Source organism: Abramis brama, assembly GCF_963993115.1.
Source record: "Abramis brama genome assembly, chromosome: 9".
Taxonomy (NCBI): Eukaryota; Metazoa; Chordata; class Actinopteri; order Cypriniformes; family Leuciscidae; genus Abramis; species Abramis brama.
This window is the reverse complement of record NC_139971.1, coordinates 10,616,474-10,635,741: the sequence shown is the minus strand read 5'-3', so window position 1 is coordinate 10,635,741 and position 19,268 is coordinate 10,616,474. Positions and strand designations below refer to the sequence as shown.

General features: G+C 37.9%; 1 protein-coding gene across 1 annotated transcript; it reads left to right on the top strand.

Annotated features, from left to right (window-relative positions):
• The first annotated feature begins 15,598 nt into the window (after nt 1-15,598).
• On the top strand, nt 15,599-19,268 carry LOC311089776 (trypsin-2-like). The gene is made up of 5 exons (XM_084124743.1): nt 15,599-15,700; nt 17,407-17,554; nt 17,792-18,042; nt 18,151-18,287; nt 18,382-19,268. The coding sequence occupies exons 1-5, from the start codon at nt 15,661-15,663 to the stop codon at nt 18,529-18,531; spliced, it is 726 nt and encodes a 241-aa protein (XP_083980869.1). The 5' UTR covers nt 15,599-15,660; the 3' UTR covers nt 18,532-19,268.

Here is a 19,268-nt window from a genome sequence, read left to right as displayed (position 1 = left end):
ATGATAGTAGGCTATTAATTGGTTAAAATTCTTGGTTAATGGTTAACTGGTTAATTAGCATCCCTGTAGCTTTAGCTAGATCAAAAGAGTGCAGAATCAACTTTGCGTTGCGATCGCGTCATGGATAAGCCACTGCACATGCATCATCAAAAGCGGTTGTTAAGAAAAGTGCTGAGCTGAATTTTTGTGCCAGCTGTGCACAACAGAGCACTTTTAAATGAGAATAAAGTCTAATGCGCGTTTAGCCCATTGTATTCTGTATGCTTGGCTTAAAAGGCTTTAGTTAATTTGACCAACTATTAAAGTTCGTAGTCCTTTAGCGCATTCAAATGTATTGAGTTAAGATTAAAACGTGATATCAATAGAAAGTAATTTTCTGATAAATCATCGTACGCGGATGCACTGTTTTGTTGTAGGCTATGCACAGATTTTGAGGGATCCTTGTCTTTGTTTCGCGGCATTTTTTAATTTATTAACATACATTTCAACACACAAAACGTACGCAAAAACGCACATTCGCAACTCTTGTATATGTTCCCTTTCGAAGGGAACCTCGACAATACGTCATCGACGTTATGGGGAATCGCCTCAGCGTGACCAATGACTGAAGTACCTGTGGAATCCCGCCAATCGCATTGGCTCGCGTCAGCCGTGACGTGACGCTCTGGAGTGCCCAGGAAGTATAAATAGAGCGCCCAGAGAACATGTCATCCTCTTTTCGTCTTCAGGGACTGGTTTACTGAGTGCTGTAAGTTGGAAAGATGGATAAATCTAATAAGACATTTAGGAAGTGTGTTTACCCGTGCGAGAGGTGTCTTGCACCTGGTGATTCACACGACCTGTGTGTTTGGTGTCTGGGTGAAGAGCACGCGCGCTCTGCTCTCGAGGGGGCGGAGTGCGTTCACTGCGAGCGTCTTCCTTTGAGGACGCTTCGTTCTCGTCTGTCCCTCTTCTCGAGGGAAGAGGGACAGTCTTCTTTGCCCCGCGGATCGGGTCCCTCTCGCGCCGAGGCCGAGAGAAGACTCAGATCGTGGGGATCACAAAGAGACCTCGCTGACGATTTTGAGAGAGGGGTGAATCTCTCTCAATCGTCAGCGCGGGATGAGGGTGAGCTGCTGGCCGATGATGATGCATCTTCAGCATCTTCTAGGGCAGCAGGCAGTGCTCTTCTGGCGTCGAGCCAGGGCGAGCAGGAGGAGCGAGAGGCGGGCGAGGATGTTGAGATGCCTGAGCCTGCCCAGCCCTCCTGCCCCGCGTACGAGGAATTAATGGAGGTGATGGAGCGTGCCACTGCCAGGCTCGAGTTGCCCTGGCAGCGCATAAGAGAGGAAGCTGCTCGTGGGAGGCTTGATGAGCGCTTCCTCTCTGGCCACACCCCATCGATTCCTGGGAGCCTTCCATTCCTTCCTGACCTCCATTCTCAGGTCGTGAAGGCATGGAAGAAACCATACTCCTCGCGTATTCATCGCTTCCAGCGTTTGAGTTATGCAAACGTGGAGGCGATGCAGGAGCATGGTTACGCATCGATGCCTCCCATCGAAGATTCTTTCGCCAGCTATTTGGCGGGGGAGGGGGCATCGACGCTGAGGACTCCCACCCTGCCATCCAAACCCCTTCAGACCACATCTCGGTTGAATGGCAGGGCGTACGCGGCGGCAGGTCAGGCTGGTGGGGCACTGCTCACGATGGCTGTGTTGCAGGCGTACCAGGCTGACCTGCTGAAGGACCTGGATCAGGGTCAGGGTTTGTCCCCTGATGCGGTGGCCGAGTTGCGCCGCACCACAGACCTGGCTCTCTGGGCCACTAAGCAGACAGCTACGGCCATCGGTCGTTCGATGGCTGCCATGGTGGTCACGGAGAGGCACCTGTGGGTGAACCTGGCTGGCATTGGGGAGAAAGAGAGGACTTTTCTCCTCGATGCTCCGGTTTCGCCCTCTGAACTTTTTGGAACCTCCGTCGAGGCGGTGGTCGGAAAGTTTAGAGAGGCGAAGGCGCGCTCGGCGGCATATAGGTCTTGTATACCGCTCCGGTCCAGGTCCGCACCCAGACGCCCCTGGGGTCCTGGCCCGCCTCGCTTCGAGGAGCGTAGGCAGGACCAGCGGGACACGGTCGCCGCTCGTGCCCCTCCTCTAGTGCGGAGCAAGGCCATGAGACGGCGCGAGTCCAGGAGGAAAAGGCGGGGGGTAAGGAGAGAGGATTTCCAGTCTAGGCGTGAGGAGGATCGCCCTGGGAGGAGCAGATAGGCTTTGTTCCTCCTCTTTTAAGCACGCCTTCCCTCTTTCCCCATTTTAAAGCAACATCAGGCCCAGCGGACCTATGATGATGGAGTATTAGTCTGACGGTCTGCATCAGGGCTTGGTGTATAGCTGAACAGAGTAGATATGTTTCTTTATTTAATAAGCTAGCTTGTAAACAGTATATATAGTTATTGTCGGTATATGTGTTAGGCTTCCTCTCCCTATGAGAGTCGTACTGCTGAGGCCTCCATATACATATTGCATGTTTCAGGCTTCCTCTATTTTTAGAATCATCCTGCAGAGGCCTTCATGCAAATAGCAAGCTAGTTTTTTATCAGTATATGTAGTAGGCTTCCTCTCCATATGAGGGTCGTATTGCTGAGGCCTCCATATACTTATTGAGCCTAGGACGGGCTAGTTATTGTTAGTGTGTGTGTTAGGCTTCCTCTCCCTATGAGAGTCGTACTGCTGAGGCCTCCATATACAGATTGCATGTTTCAGGCTTCCTCTGCTTTCAGAGTCATCCTGCAGAAGCCTTCATGCAAATAGCTAGCTAGCTTTTGTCAGTATATGTTGTAGGCTTCCTCTCCATATGAGAGTCGTACTGCTGAGGCCTCCATATACATATTGCATGTTTCAGGCTTCCTCTACTTTGAGAGTCATCCTGCAGAGGCCTTCATGCAAATAGCAAGCTAGTTTTGTGTTGGTATATGTAGTAGGCTTCCTCTCCATATGAGGGTCATGTTGCTGAGGCCTCCATATACTTATTGAGCTCAGGCAGGCTAGTTATTGTTAGTATATGTGCTAGGCTTCCTCTCCATATGAGAGTCGTACTGCTGAGGCCTCCATATACATATTGCATGTTTCAGGCTTCCTCTACTTTCAGAGTCATCCTGCAGAGGCCTTCATGCAAATAGCAAGCTAGTTTTGTGTTAGTATGTAGTAGGCTTCCTCTCTATATGAGGGTCGTATTGTTGAGGCTTCCATATACTTATTGTATTGCTGATATATGTGTTAAGCTTCCTCTCCATATGAGAGTCGTACTGCTGAGGCCTCCATATACATACTGCATGTTTCAGGCTTCCTCTGCTTTCAGAGTTATCCTGCAGAGGCCTTCATGCAAATAGCAAGCTAGTTTTGTGTTCGTATATGTAGTAGGCTTCCTCTCCATATGAGAGTCGTATTGCTGAGGCCTCCATATACATATTGTATGTTTCAGGCTTCCTCTACTTTCAGAGTCATCCTGCAGAGGCCTTCATGCAAATATCAAGCTAGTTTTGTGTTGGTACATGTAGTAGGCTTCCTCTCCATATGAGGGTCATGTTGCTGAGGCCTCCATATACTTATTGAGCTCAGGCAGGCTAGTTATTGTTAGTATGTTCGCTAGGTATTGCATGTTTCAGGCTTCCTCTACTCTCAGAGTCATCCTGCAGAGGCCTTCATGCAAATAGCAAGCTAGTTTTGTGTTAGTATACGTAGTAGGCTTCCTCTCTATATGAGGGTCGTATTGTTGAGGCTTCCATATACTTATTGTATTGCTGATATATGTGTTAGGCTTCCACTCCATATGAGAGTCGTACTGCTGAGGCCTCCATATACATACTGCATGTTTCAGGCTTCCTCTGCTTTCAGAATTATCCTGCAGAGGCCTTCATGCAAATAGCAAGCTAGTTTTGTGTTCGTATATGTAGTAGGCTTCCTCTCCATATGAGAGTGGTATTGCTGAGGCCTCCATATACATATTGCATGTTTCAGGCTTCCTCTGCTTTCAGAGTTATCCTGCAGAGGCCTTCATGCAAATAGCTAGCTAGCCTTGTCAGTATATGTTGTAGGCTTCCTCTCCATATGAGAGTCGTACTGCTGAGGCCTCCATATACATATTGCATGTTTCAGGCTTCCTCTACTTTCAGAGTCATCCTGCAGAGGCCTTCATGCAAATAGCAAGCTAGTCAGTCCCTTCAGACGAAGAGGATGACATGTTCTCTGGGCGCTCTATTTATACTTCCTGGGCACTCCAGAGCGTCACGTCACGGCTGACGCGAGCCAATGCGATTGGCGGGATTCCACAGGTACTTCAGTCATTGGTCACGCTGAGGCGATTCCCCATAACGTCGATGACGTATTGTCTCGTTCCCTGTTCTCAGGGAACAAAGGTTACATTTGTAACCTGAGACGTTTTCTTTAGGTGGTGCAGGCAACAGAAATTTGTCTACCAGCTTCCAAGGAAGTCTCTTGAATGTGTAAGTTCAAAGTGTAAGGAAAATAGACAAGCTACAATAGATTGAGAATGGTGATGGTAAACAATTTCAAAACGGGGTGTTTCAGAAGAAATGCAAACGAAAACAAAGGTGTCCAAAATGTTACGTGCTAATATTTGGTCTTGTTTCAGAGTCAAACATGCGGTTCAATAACAATGTTCGATATATACAAGAATCCAACTCTAATGCGACTGAGCTTGTTTCACATATAACTGTTGATTGTTAGATGATTTATCTAGCAATTGAAATTTAGTTAGTGTGGAACTTTAAGGCCTCAAGCTTAGATGAATATGCCTCTCTCGGTGCAATAGTCAGATGGGATTCGGTTAGTTTAACCTGTTAAGTGTCATGGGACCCACCAGTGGGGCCCAAATCCTTACATATTTAAAATGGTTATATCCTATAGCCTACTAACCCTAAACTAATCTTGACAAACTATATATCATTTGAAAGCTTACAATATCTAGTTTTCATATTTGGTGACTGATTTTCAAAATAAAATTACAGAGGATCCGTAATTTATCAATTTGCAACAAGAATATTTTCATATTCCTAAGGCGTGTTCAGACCTTTATTTTGAAATAGCAATTAACATGAAAAAATCATGAAAGAATGGTAGAAACCTCAGTTTGTTTTCATGCCAAGAGTTCAAAAGATAGCATCCATTCAATTATTTTTAGAAAAAGGGTCTGAAAATGTTTTAAATATAAAGAAAAAAATAATAGATTCACCATTTGTGATGTGGCAGCGAGCTATAGCGCGCATACATGTTCTTTTTATGTGTTTCTTAGAGGTTGAATTCATATCAAAATCTGCCAAACTTCCCATATTACTTCTGAATAGAATGTCTACTTCATAAATTGTATGAAAATAATGGTTCAGATCACTCAAACCACATATGGAAATGGAGGCACCCTTATATGGGCAGTAATGGAGTCTGGTTGTCACCTAGTGAAAAAGTTTGGTACTGAAAGCTCATTTTTTGAGATATCAACCTAATTTTTGAAACACAAATTGTTCAGATTTTTGACTTTGATTTTTTTTTTTTTTTTTTGCAGTTTTAGAGTCACCCAGGTTTTAAAAATATATATTTTATATAAAATATGAATAATATTTTTTTTTACATTGTATATTTCCATAAACTCAAACTTCTATAACTTTTTTTTGTTTCACTTTCTTAATTTCTTTCAATGCTACAAAATTCTACCAAATGTCTACTTTAAAACAAGACCAATTGTACGTCTATGATCCAAAGCATTATTTAATTACAACCATTTAAGTTTGACGTGCATTTTCATGTCTACTCAAAAAAGGGGGGTGACAGTGTAAAACAGCATGCACTTTGTGTGATTCGTAGAAAGAGGGAAAGTTGCACTAAATCAATGTAGTTCTCAAACTATCGCTTAAATTCTTAATCGTCATTTATTTCTATAAATGGCTCTCAAAGAAATGTCTTCACCTAAAACACATACAGTCCAACAAGATGACTAAATCTAGTGGAGTAAAACCAGCATCATCATTTGGAAACTTTTGTGTATTTATTTGTGTATCACAAATTCTTAGTGATTTGGTCTTTTGAATCTTACATGGCCACGTGTGATTCCTGTATAAAGATTATGTTTTAAAGTTAGTCCATAGGGTGTGGAACTTTGCATCACTATGGCGTGTAAAAATACACCCAAAGATACTAAGTAGGAGAATATCTAACTATAGTGTAGATTGTGAACATTGCATTATCTCGTTTATTTGGGGTCAGATGTTGGGGTCAGATTGTGCTGGATGTTAGTAGGTAGTTAATCACAACCAAAAACTTTAAATCAACTTGAAGCCATAATATTAGTAAATAAAATATGGTTAAATTACAATTACAGTACAATGACTTCCATAATATTTTAGTAAAGGTATGCCTGGATCAGCCACCACAACGTTTTGCGTTGTGAGCGAGACCTCGCAATGTTAGAGAAATCTAACATTGCGTGGTTGCACTATGACTGAAACTTAGTCATCAACTTGCATTTATGTAGGACTGTCAAAATTGTACAAATATTTTAATTTTGTATTTTTGATTGTATTTAAAAAAAAAAATATTAAAAATGTTGTGTCAGACGTATTGGGTAGCATGATTATCTTGTTTAATCGTGTATTAAGTCCATATTTATCAGGTTGATGTTTGTAGAAATAAGCAAAATACATTTATAAAACAAAAAGAACCAGTTAATGGCCTTGTGTCAGACTTTGTGACACTTAACTTTTTATTCTAACTTTAAAGCTAGATTATCCTTTGAAAAGTGTAATAGAGTATTTGATTTTTACACACGCAGTGTTTTCGCCAACTGGCCTACCCCTGAAGTTATGACTTCTGAAGGCCTCTCATGTGTAGATTCACTCGGTTGAAAAAATTGTATTTTGTCATTTAAACATCTGAAAAAATAGACTGTGCTTAATATCTGCTAACTCTTTATTGTGATGGTCCCAAACAGATATTCTACTGACTATAAGTAACTCAACTATATCTCAACTTATTCTAACCCTACCAGTCCACTAATACTCTACTAACAATAATGAGAGTTTACTTTACACACTCTGACTCTCATAAGCGAGTTAGTGGACATGCAGGTACGACACTACTATAGTCAACAGCACGTTCAAAAGGACCATCAAAATAGTACTACCAAATTATGACTTAAAAACGTTTTAAGTATTACATTAAAAAAGGCGTAATTGACAAAGATTGTAATTCTGAGTTAAGTAATAATTATGACTTAAACAGTTGAAATTATGACTTAAAAAGTTTAAATTAAAATTATGACTATGCGTCATAATTATGAGATGGAAAATTTTATGAAATTATGATAGATAAAGTAAATATTCCATAGTGAAATTTTCTGAATTCAATATAATTGTATTTGTGAAAATGATTCAGTACTGAGTTTTTACATATCTTCTGCTTGTTTCTGCAGTTCGTGTAGGCCTCTAAGACTATGAATAACTAAAAATGATTATTGATGAACTTGAATAACTTGAATTTTATTGGCAATATAAAAAAAAATTGTCTTCCCATACCGGGAGTCGAACCCGGGCTGCCTGGGTGAAAACCAGGAATCCTAACCGCTAGACCATATGGGAGGCGTTGATACTGCCCCCGGCACATTTGAAAGGCTGCACTGCACGGTACAATATAATGATGGATCATAGTTATGCAGGAGAAGGAATCCTCGTCGCCAAAAAGCAAAAATTTAATTTATCGGGATGTAAATAAATATCGGGATAGCTTTTCCCAGGTGGAAAGAGCTAATGAAAGGGTGCCTGCTTTCTTCTCGACAGGTAAGTCAAAGTTACGGTCTAAATGACAAGCTTTTTTGTATTGCTTGGCTGTGTAAATCATTATATAGGCAGCATAACGGTAGAACATGTATAGTTAAACTCGATGATGTGCTACCGCATTTGAAAAAGCGAGGCGCTAGAGAGCACTATTCGTTTAAATGCAAAATAGAATTTCACCGCTAGATGGGAGAAATTCTTTTGGGAGGACTAACTTTTAGGTTCTTTAACAAAAGAAAAAAGAAAAAAAGACTACAAAATTGAGGAGGTCAAAGGGCATGCTTCCTGCTATAGCTCTACCCAAAGACTGTTCATGCAGCCACCAGACAGATTTTAAACCTCTACATATATTTTGAGTAGATAACCGATAGTATATTCTCAGAAATGTTTCCGCACTGATTAAGGATAGTTCGGGAGATACAAGTAAAAATGATCTTATACGTGTAATAGATCATAGCTACCAGTAAGATCATGCTTTGAATTAAGACAAGTAAAATGAAATATTCGCTCAAGACCAACTTTACTTATCACACATCGCGTCTCTGAAATTGTGTGGTGATTTTTCAAATGATACAACTTAGTCTAAATAAGAGCAACGTGGAGTCCTCGGATTTCTTAAAAACAACACAACAACAAAACATTGTGACAAACATGTTGTATGGACAAAAATACTGTTTGAAATATTTTGTATAAATAAGATTTAAGATGCCTTAGTACACTTTTTCAACAATCTAAAGTTTTTGAACAGACGATGTTTAGTAAAAATAATACATAAGTCTTCTAAGAAGATAAATAGAAGATATGATTTTCATAAAACTTTAAAGATTTGATTTAAACTTTTAAGGTTATGCTTTTAAATGAATTTAGTATAAACTCTGGATGTACTCTGAAAAGGCGTTAGCAGACTAGATTTACTGTGACATTGTCCCCCGAGACTCATCTGGTCTGATACCCTGTTTCCTGAAGCTTCAGATCACACTGTGGTTTATCTCTGAAGGATCTGGGGCTGTAAGGTGTTTTTATTTATATATTTATTTAGCTAAAACTTTGTTTACATTTTAGTAACATATGTTATTAATAATAATAATGTAATTTAAAATAGAGATTAGTTCATTTTTTAGAACCATGTGTGTGCACAAAATGATATTAAATTATTTATTTAGGTTTAGGTACACCTAGTTTAGGTGTACGGTACAAAATTCATTATAGCTATGGAAAGCCCCCACCATAAACATTTAAAACCCCGCATGGACAAAAATGAGATTAAATGAGATTTAAGACGACTAAGTACAGTTTTTTGAACAGACATTGTTTAGTAAAAATAATACAATGGGTTAAATTTAAGCAAAATCATTTATATCATACATAAGTCTTCTAAAAGATAAATAGAAGATACAAATGTATTCAAACTTTAAAGATTTAATTTAAACAGTCTTTTAATTTTAAAAGATCTAATTTAAACTTTTAAGGTTATGCTTTTAAATGAGAGAGAGAGAGAGAGAGAGAGAACCAATCTGTGATTTTATATTATATTATATAATTTATATACTTTTAAAGAATAGAATGATTTATGTAAGATGGATTTTATTATTTTTGTTTATCTAAAACAATTGGTTTCAGTAGATATTTTTTATAACCATTTCATTTATATACTTATAAAGAACAGAATGTTTTTTTAACTTTAGTTAGTGTGAGATACACTTCACAGTTTCATTGTTACCTTTGGAATGCGAAGGAGCAGAAGGGGGGGGGGGGGGGGGGAGGGGGGGGGGGGGGGGGGGGGGGGGGGTGTCACGGGGTCCTCTGTTTGAGAGACTTTTTTATTAAGACTTTTAATAATGTATTGAATTTATAAACATTATTACGACTTCTAATAATGTATTAAATTTAATTAAAAAAAATATAAAAAAATAAAAGAAAACATTTTATAAAGATATCATTTAAACTTTGAAATAAATTTAGCACTAACACAATGTCTCATTCTGATCGCTGAATAAACCCTAGGAGTCAGAGACCGTCAGGTGGTGCTGTAAGAGAGAACCACTCTGTGATTTTATATTATATTATAAGCAATTAATTTATATACTTTCAAGAATAGAATGTTTTTCAACTTTAGTTAAATTAGCAAGATATTATTTTATAACCATATCATGTATACTTTTAAAGAACAGTATGTTTTCAACTTTAGTTTAATTAGCACGATAATTATTTTAAAGGATAGAATGTTTTTTGTATGCCATTGTTTAATCACACTGTCTGAAGAGCACGTTTCAAATGTCAGAGCTCAAATGCGAAGGCTGGGAGAGGGAATCCCATGACAAACACAAACACACACACACACACACACACTATACTCTGGCTGGTGAGGCATTCAGGAAAAACAGTCTTCTCACTTTTCCAAAGGGGTCCACAATGCTCTGGAATGCGGAGGATATGCTGACACATATCCTATATATATATATATATATATATATATATATAACAGCGCCTTCAAAACCATCAGCAACATCACAGTGACCGAACAGCACATTTCAGATGTCAGAGCTCACATGCAAAGGGTGGGAGGGAGCGCCTGTGACAACATATACCCAGACAGAAACCCATATAACTAAACCTGACACCAACTTCAAACTTTCTGTCATACAAACACCCATCAAAATCACATGATCTAGGGCTAAAAAGGTTCAAATAGGGCAAAACTTTCTGTCAAAACCACATGATCAAAGACTAGCAAGGTCAATAGGGCAAACCATAACAACATATGCTGGAAGGACCCCGGAAGGTCAACCTGTCAAAACACATGATTGAAGGAATAGGTAGGGTCAATAGGTCAATCCATAACAATACAGGCCGGAAGGGCGACCGGAAAGGTCAAGGTCAACCGGAAGCCATCAATCATTTTGACACATGGTATAGGGTAAGGACTACTTATGATGACACGAGAAGGCAGCGCGGTTTTAGACGGAGGGCAGAAAATAAACATGGAGAATACGTCTATGGAGGAATCCGTTGCAGAGAGTCCGTATTGTACGGATTTAGATCCAGTTTCAAGACATGGATAAAAAGACACACACGCACACTCCTTCGCAATAATCCAGGTCTCTGGGTTTAGAGGTGTTTCGCTTGATCTCTGAGAGTGGTTTACCTTGAAACATTAACGACTGGCAGGCTAACGTCGTCGTTAAGATGTGTTGCATGTTTGTTGACATTATAACCGCTACTGCTCGCATCTTAACACATAAAACAATATAAGAACAAACATGCGCGAGCAACGGTGAGAAGATGAAGGTTTGGGTGACTAATCAAGATGAAGGTTTGGGTGACTAATCAAAGTTTAACCTGATAGAAAAATATTTATTTAATGTCATATTTCATCTGTAATAACAATGTGGACTTTTATAAAGATCTGTTTGGCTATTAACTTTTAAATGCATCATTGTGCATTAATATGCGGAGAGTTCTCTGCATGAAAGACCCGCGACTGCAGATCAAAGTGCTTCTGCATTTCTCTTCGATAAGGTTGGAAATTTAATGTGGAGGATTTTATCTTTGACAAGATAATTGACAGTTCAGTTTGCGTGACAGAATCATAGACTGTAAAAAAATGTGACAAGCCTCAAGGAAAGCTGAGGAAAGCCTGTTAGTGGACTGTTCTCAGCATTTCCAAGAGACTGATCCTCCTCTGCCTAATGCTGTGAGTATTTGTTCTAGTTAAGTACTTTACTTACACTACATTCAATTGCTCAAATTCACCCAGGTTACATTTATTATAAAGGTATGTTCTGTTCTAATTTAGCCTATCTAATTTGACATTGGGAATAATACGGAGTGGTGTGTGTTTTCCAGTATGGGGGGATATCGGATGAAGGGTTAGGTTGGGTTTCATAAATGGACACCCTTTTCTATGGGGGAGGGTGTTATGAACCCAGTATGGGTCATATTTGTGGGTTGTTTGTTTTTCAGGATGGAGTTAGGGTGAGTGACGTCATTATGACTGAGGAGTTACACCTGTGTTGGAGCTGATGCCGGCAATTTTAAGCAGTTCCCTTCAGCTGTGACGGCGCACACTCTCCCATCCTCGTGACGGTTTTGTACCGGTGTTGTGCCGAATTTTGACCCCCTGCCAAATTATTACCGCTGTCTTTGAAGTCAGTACCTGATTTCCTAATCCTAACCCCACCCATAATCCTAACCCCTCCCCCACAACTAATCCTAAACCTACCAATGCTAGGGGGGTAATAATTTGGCGGGGGTCGAAATTCAGCACAACACCGGATTCAGTTGTTTGTTTTCTTTTCGTTTCATCTTTTTCCTATTACTTTAATAAATGTTATTCCTTTTGATCATTATCCAACGTGTTGTCTCCTTCTTTGTTGCAGCTTGCGAGCCGCCGTGACAGTGTGTGTGTATGTGTGTGTGTGTGTGTGTGTGTGTGTGTGTGTGAACATATCTACTTCTTTCTTCACTTCTCTAAACTCCACACCACCAAATACCAAACGGTCTGAAGAAATTGGACTAAAGTTTTCTCAGAAGCTAAGAGTTGTTTTGTTGCAATCGATGTGTAACCCACACTGGCGGTTTCAGGGACAGATTGTGACTGTACTAACATTGTAGCTGTAAGGTGTACTTCATTCTGTAAGAATTATGTTTTTTCTAGTGCTTTCAATACAATTCAAGCACATCTTTTAGCTAATAAATTACTGAATTTTAAATTGTACAACTCAGCTATTGCATGGATCCCAGATTATATCATCTAAATCTCACTGTCAGACTTAATAATAAATTGTCTGGTATCATCTTAACCAAAACAGGAGCCCATATTTTCCCCTTTTTTTTAAATCTGATTGTCTCGTCAACTACAAAAGTTTTCAGATAATACTGCACTTTTGGGTCTACTTAAAGCAATGACCTGGCCTACCAAAAAAAAAAAGAGATTGAATAATTTTTAACTCTTGTGATGAATTTTTTTTTTTTATTGAATGTTGACAAGACAAAAGAGTTAAATGTGTTTTTATACTTACCCTGGAGTTGGTTCACCCTCTGCCTATGATCAGAAAATGTATATGGGCGTTTCTTCAACTAGGGGCACGTTTAGGCTTGTGAAGTTGAATAAAAAAAACTTGTTCAAAAGTCACGTAACACAGTCTCATAAGATTAAATAATTTGTCTAGTTTTAAGGTCTGTAAGAGGACAAACTTAGATTACAAGAGAAATTGTTAATATTTTACATTTTTTCCGACCTGCAATGAACAAATGTCATTTCCACCACATCTCTATATACAGCTGTTATTTAAAAACAGAATAACTTATGCCACTCAAGAATTGTCTAAGATCATTTTTGTAACTAGTTTTATCAGTTTTTCCACAATGTACAATAATTATACATTTGTCAGTGAGATAAATTAACTGCCCTAAGGACCAAATGGTGAACTGTACACCTGTCACACTCTGAAATTTAATATTGGTTTGGGCAAGAGCTTATTAGAAAATAAATAACTTGAATTTTTATATTAAGTAGAGCATGATCTCGTAAATTGTGGATACATTTTTAATGTGTGATGAGAACTTTTTAAATGTTTTTAAAAAATGTGTGTGGTGATGGAAATGACAGGGTGGTGGTGGAAATGACAATGAATTAACGTGAATGTAGAGAAACAGTAATATTTAGAGAAATATTTTTTTTAAAAACTCTTAAACTCATCACACTCAGTAAACTCAATTCACAAAGTCAATCTACTCTTGCAATCTATATCAATTGTACTTTGTAATCATAAATGTCATTTCCACCACATGCTGTCATTTCCACCACAGAGGGCAGTGTGGTGGAAATTACATTTCTGTAGTTTTTTGTGAAAAAATGGAAGATAGCTTCACTGATCAGCTTTGAATTAATACTCAGCATTTCATGCATGCAAAACACTCTTATTTAACTTATTTTTTTTTACTTTTTAAAAACACCCTTGGAAAAAAATCTTCCATTTTTTCACAAAAAACTACAGAAATGTAATTTCCACCACAGTCATTTCCACCACACTGCCCTCTGTGGTGGAAATGACAGCATGTGGTGGAAACATGCTGTCAAAACATGCTGTGAAAAAAAGTTTAAACATGCTGTACCATAAGTACAGCATGTTTCCACCACATGCTGTCATTTCCACCACAGAGGGCAGTGTGGTGGAAATGACTGTGGTGGAAATTACATTTCTGTAGTTTTTTGTGAAAAAATGGAAGATAGCTTCACTGATTAGCTTTGAATTAATACTTATCATTTCATGTATGTAAAATACTCTTATTTAACTTACATTTTTTAACTTTTTAAAAATACCCTTGAAGGTACAGCATGTTTGGAAATGACGTAGAATAAATATATTAACTGATCAAGCAATATTTACCTTGATTTTTCTTATTTTGTTCTTGATGAAAATTTAAAATTGCCTCCATGTCCAACATGTGCTCTGATGTCTCTGAACATTTCCATAGAAACCACCTAAACAATCTTTCACACAAACTTTTTAAAGGGACATTACAGTGTTGTGGTGGAAATGACACCAATTCTGTGCGACAGCTATATTTTGTATAAAAAGTCATATTGATGGTGGTCTCACATTAAATACTATAATGTATTTTAATTATTTTACTAGTGCTTAATTTAGGTATATTAATAGTTACCAGATAAGTCATACTTTTATGACTACTTATATTTTCATTGTTGAAGTTAAAAAGTCTGGGTGTGCGACAAGGATAAAACAGTGATTTTGACACCTATAAGGAGGTTGAAAAGTATGAAAAAATCATAACAGAAAGGTAGTAAAAAGTTTTTAAGGAGGTTTTATTGTTAGTTTGAAAAAGAAATAGGATTTTGTCCAAAATTGTATGTATTTTTAAAAATATGACCAAAGTACATAAAAGTGCCCAGAATCACCCATATATAACGCATAATTACACAAAATGGAACTTGACACATAATTAGGCTATATTTCTAAATGACTATCTCTCGACGACCTGTCACCTTACGCTATACGCTAATTTATTGTTTAAGTGCTTATATAAACAAAACAGAGCAACTCTTTAATGATATAGTAAGATGCAGGATGTGATCAGATCAGACTGTCTCAGTAAGAACAGTCCATCGACAATTACTAAATACAAAACTGGTGTGGGATTTACTTTTAAACAATTTTTCAAAAGTTTGATTCATGTTGGTTTAATCAGTGGATTGCCTGATTTGGCTTTTTTTCCTGTGGACCCCTTGTGGAGTAGAGGTGTATTTTAGACACATTGTTATTTGAGAGGACTTGGTTTATTAGGCATTAATATCTGATTACTAACATTAATCACTGTTTTAAGCTAGCTAGAAATAACCTTGTCATTTTCATATCACTTACTTGGTGTCTTCAAATCTCAGTGAGAATATTGGTTTGTTCAATTTGGGTCTATTGTTTTCTTACAGAATAGTTAATGTTGTCTTTACTATAAACTGAAGTGTTACTTAACTATTCAGATTGTTATTTTGTGTTGTTGAGTCAGCCCATCAGTATGTGCTATTAATTAGAGAATTTCTCTTGTATTAATTGAACAGTTAAGTAAACAATAAATGTACATAATAAAAAGTCTTCACTGTCTTAAGTTGTGTCACACAAAAAGTAAAACAATATCTTCTTTTTTTTATAAACTTTAGATAAATGTTGTCCCACATGCATATTTTTACTTCCGAATCATTTGTTGTGATCTTATTGGCTGGTTCTGTAGGTGTGTTAAATCGATCGCTTAAAAACATGAATGCTAATCTTGAACTTTGCAGAAGTGCTCTAAAGCTGTGAGCAGTCCTTCTCTCCTTTACTGCAATGAAGACTGTTGTGTTCACTTTGCTGGTTGTGGCTGTGGGTATGTAGATCTCTTATTAGTCATGATTCATGACAATTGTTAGTTTATGCCTACACTTAGCCTATATGTATTATAGATAGTCTTTAGAAAGACTATTATAGATAGTTTTACTATTTATTATAGATAGTCTCTTTATTTTAGATATAATAAATAAGTCCTTTCTCACAGGTGTTGTTCCTAAATACCTAAAACATGCAACCGTTAAACCCCTACTTAAAAAACCCAAGCATGACCCAACCATACTTTCCAATTATAGACCTATTTCAAATTTATCATTTATTTCTAAAATCTTAGAGAAAGTTGTTTTGGAACAACTGCAGAGTCGAGTTAAATAGTGTTTTTGAAGAATTCCAATCTGGGTTTAGAAAATATCACAGTACTAAGCAGCTTTATTAAAAGTTTTTAATGATATTTTCTTGTCTTGACTCTTACTTCGGTGATACTCTTACTCTTAGAATTAAGTGCTGCCTTTGATACTGTGGACCACAAAATTCTTATTCTTGGGTATTGGAGGTTGCACTCGAGATTGGTCCTATGGTTTAAATCTGAATGCTAGAACATTTTCTGTTTGTCTTGACGGGTTCTCTTCTTCTGTTTCTGTTTTGGATTATGGAGTCCCTCAAGGCTCCATTCTGGCCCCTGCTCTGTTCTCGTTGTATATGCTCCCTTCGGGGACTATCCTTTCTAAACATGGCGTGTCATTCCACTTTTATGCTGATGACACCCAAATTTATTTGCCCCTAAAGAAAAATAACAAAAAGGGCCTAAGTTCATTATCAGCATGCTTGTCTGATATTAAGTCCTGGTTTTCCTTAAATGTTTTGCATCTAAACGAGAGCTAAACTGAGGTTATTGTTTCTGTTACTCCTGATGGCGACCTGGGAGATTTGGTCCCCTATGTAAAACACTCTGTGAAAAACTTATTTTTGATTCTGCTCTTAAATTTGATAAACAGATAAATGTTGTAGTTAAATCTAGTTTTTCTTTCCAATTAAGATACTTATCTAAGGCTAAGAGTTTTTTTAACATTTGCAGAGTTTGAGAGAGTGATCCATTCGTTCATTTCATCTAGACTTGACTATTGTAATTCTCTTTATATTGGAATGAGTCAATCCAATATTAGTCGTCTTCAGATGGTTCAGAATGCAGCAGCCAGACTTTTGACAGGCACAAGGAAATTTAATCATATTTCCCCAATACTACGTTCGTTGCACTGGCTGCCAGTTTGTTACAGAATTGATTTTAAAATTCTTCTTTTTGATTTTAAAGCCATGAACGGATTAGCTCCAAAATATCTCTCTGATCTTTTGAAAGTAAATAACTCATTAAGGTCATCTCAACAAAGACTGCTGATGGTTCAGAGATCTAGACTTAAGACAAGGGGTGACCGTGCTTTTTCTATTGTTTTTCCAAAATTGTGGAATAGTCTTACTCTACCCCTAAGACTAGTATCCACAGAGTCTGTTTTCCTGCCTCTTTTCACAGGCTTACAACTGTCCTTGATTTTAATGTTGAATGTTTTGATTGGTGTTTTCAGTGTAAACTCCATTTATCATTTGTTTTGCGGTCTTTCTTGTTTTTTAGATATTTATCCTGTTGTACAGCACATTGGCCAACTACTGTTGCTTTTATTGAGCTATATAAATAAAAGTTGATTGATTGATTGATTTTGCATTAATAAAAGAACAATTCATTTTTTAATAAAGTTTACAGCACAGGTGATAAAATCATTGGAGGTTATGAATGTCCGCCCCACTCCCAGCCCTGGCAAGTGTACTTGTATGGGCATACCAAGTGTGGAGGATCTTTGATTGATAAAAGATGGGTTGTGTCTGCAGCTCACTGCAGTTTCATGTGAGTATATAACCTCCCTTTTTAACCTGTATTTTTTGTTTTTGTTTCATGTTAAACCTACTTCCTCATGAAACCTATTTCCTCACCTTCCTTTTTCTTTATGAAGTCCCTTTTTTAAGGAATCGATTAGCAACTGGTTGTTACTGCTTCCTCTTTCTAAATGTGTACACTGAAATTTGGCAATATTTTAATAGAATAAATATATTAGAGTTGAGCAAAATATTCCTTGTCAAATAGACCTCTTTATCTCGACGTCTACTTGGGAAAGCACAACGTGTCTGTTACTGAAGACACAGAGCAGCAGATCGATGCAGAGAAGGTGATTCGTCATCCAAACTATAATCGTCAGACTCATGACAATGATATCATGCTGATCAAGCTGAGAAAGCCTGCCATCTTCAACAAGTATGTGAAGCCGATCCGTCTGGCAACCAGCTGCTCTTCTGAAGGGGAGCAGTGCTTGGTTTCTGGATGGGGCAAAACTGGAGGTGAGATGGCTGAATAATTAAAATCTTCTTACACTTATATATGGTCAGATATTAAACGTGCATTCAGTCATTATACAACTTTTAACACTGTTCATATTCTTTTTCCAGTTCACACTGCTTCTGTCCTGCAGTGTTTGAATTTGCCTGTACTCTCAAGAGCGCAGTGTAGGGGAGCATATGGTGCAAAAATAACTGAAAACATGTTCTGCGCTGGATTCATGAAGGGAGGCAAAGACTCGTGTCAGGTATGTTATTGACTCAGTCTTCCTTTTTATATGCATTTTAAATTTTTATACAAACCACAATTTTGTCCTTTTCATTTTCCAATTTTCTTCTCAGGGGGATTCTGGTGGCCCTGTGGTGTGCAAGACGAAACTGAAAGGTGTTGTTTCCTGGGGTGAAGGCTGTGCTAAACCAGGCTTTCCTGGGGTTTATGCTGAGGTGTGTCGATACACTGACTGGATCAAATCCATCATAGCTAATAACTAGCTCTTTGTTCATTCAGGGGTGTGTTTCCCAAAAGCATCGTTACCCAACTATGGTCGCAAGTTCCGTCGTTATCAGCATAGTTCAACGAGTCTGTGTTTTCCGAAACCATAGTTCCAACAAACATTCGCAAAGAGCATTGCAAAGTTGTGTGGTTGGAACGACAGCTCTCGACCTGTGGTTAGAAGCAGAGTTTCTTCTTTGCATGACAATAAATCCTTGTGTGAAAACAAAATAAGCAAGCTGACATTGAATATAATTGATTTCTGTATCTTTTATTTAAAATACATACAAATGTCATTTACGTCTGTTAGTTTGTCAAGAGATTTAAAGTACCATTTTTGAAGAGTGCATGTGCAAACGTGCTCTAGTACGTAAAAACAAGCCTATGATTGAATAGCAAAAATAAACAAAAGCAAAATAACTAAGAAAAATTTGAATTTGAAGTCCGTAATTTCCAGCAAAACGTCTAGCATTAATTAGATCGCAAACATATTAATTAAAAGTAGTTTTTACTCCACCACCTGCGAGACATCATTAACCAATGTGGTTGAACAACCAATTTGCGACAATGTGGTTTTGGAAAACAGTCATGACTAGCTAGTTGATTTCTTCAACGATGCATCATACTATGTTTGTGAAGCAGCGAGTTATGACATTGTACGGGAAACACACCCCTGGTCAGGCCTTTACCAGTTAATTTTCCTGATAATCTGTAATTAAATTCAGTTTAAAACGTG

Coding starts and splice junctions, on each gene's coding strand:
- LOC311089776 (XM_084124743.1), top strand. CDS start 15,661: ATGAAGACTGTTGTGTTCACTTTGCTGGTTGTGGCTGTGG. Junction 15,701..17,406: donor TTTGCTGGTTGTGGCTGTGG/GTATGTAGATCT, acceptor TTTTTAATAAAG/TTTACAGCACAGGTGATAAA. Junction 17,555..17,791: donor GCAGCTCACTGCAGTTTCAT/GTGAGTATATAA, acceptor CTTGTCAAATAG/ACCTCTTTATCTCGACGTCT.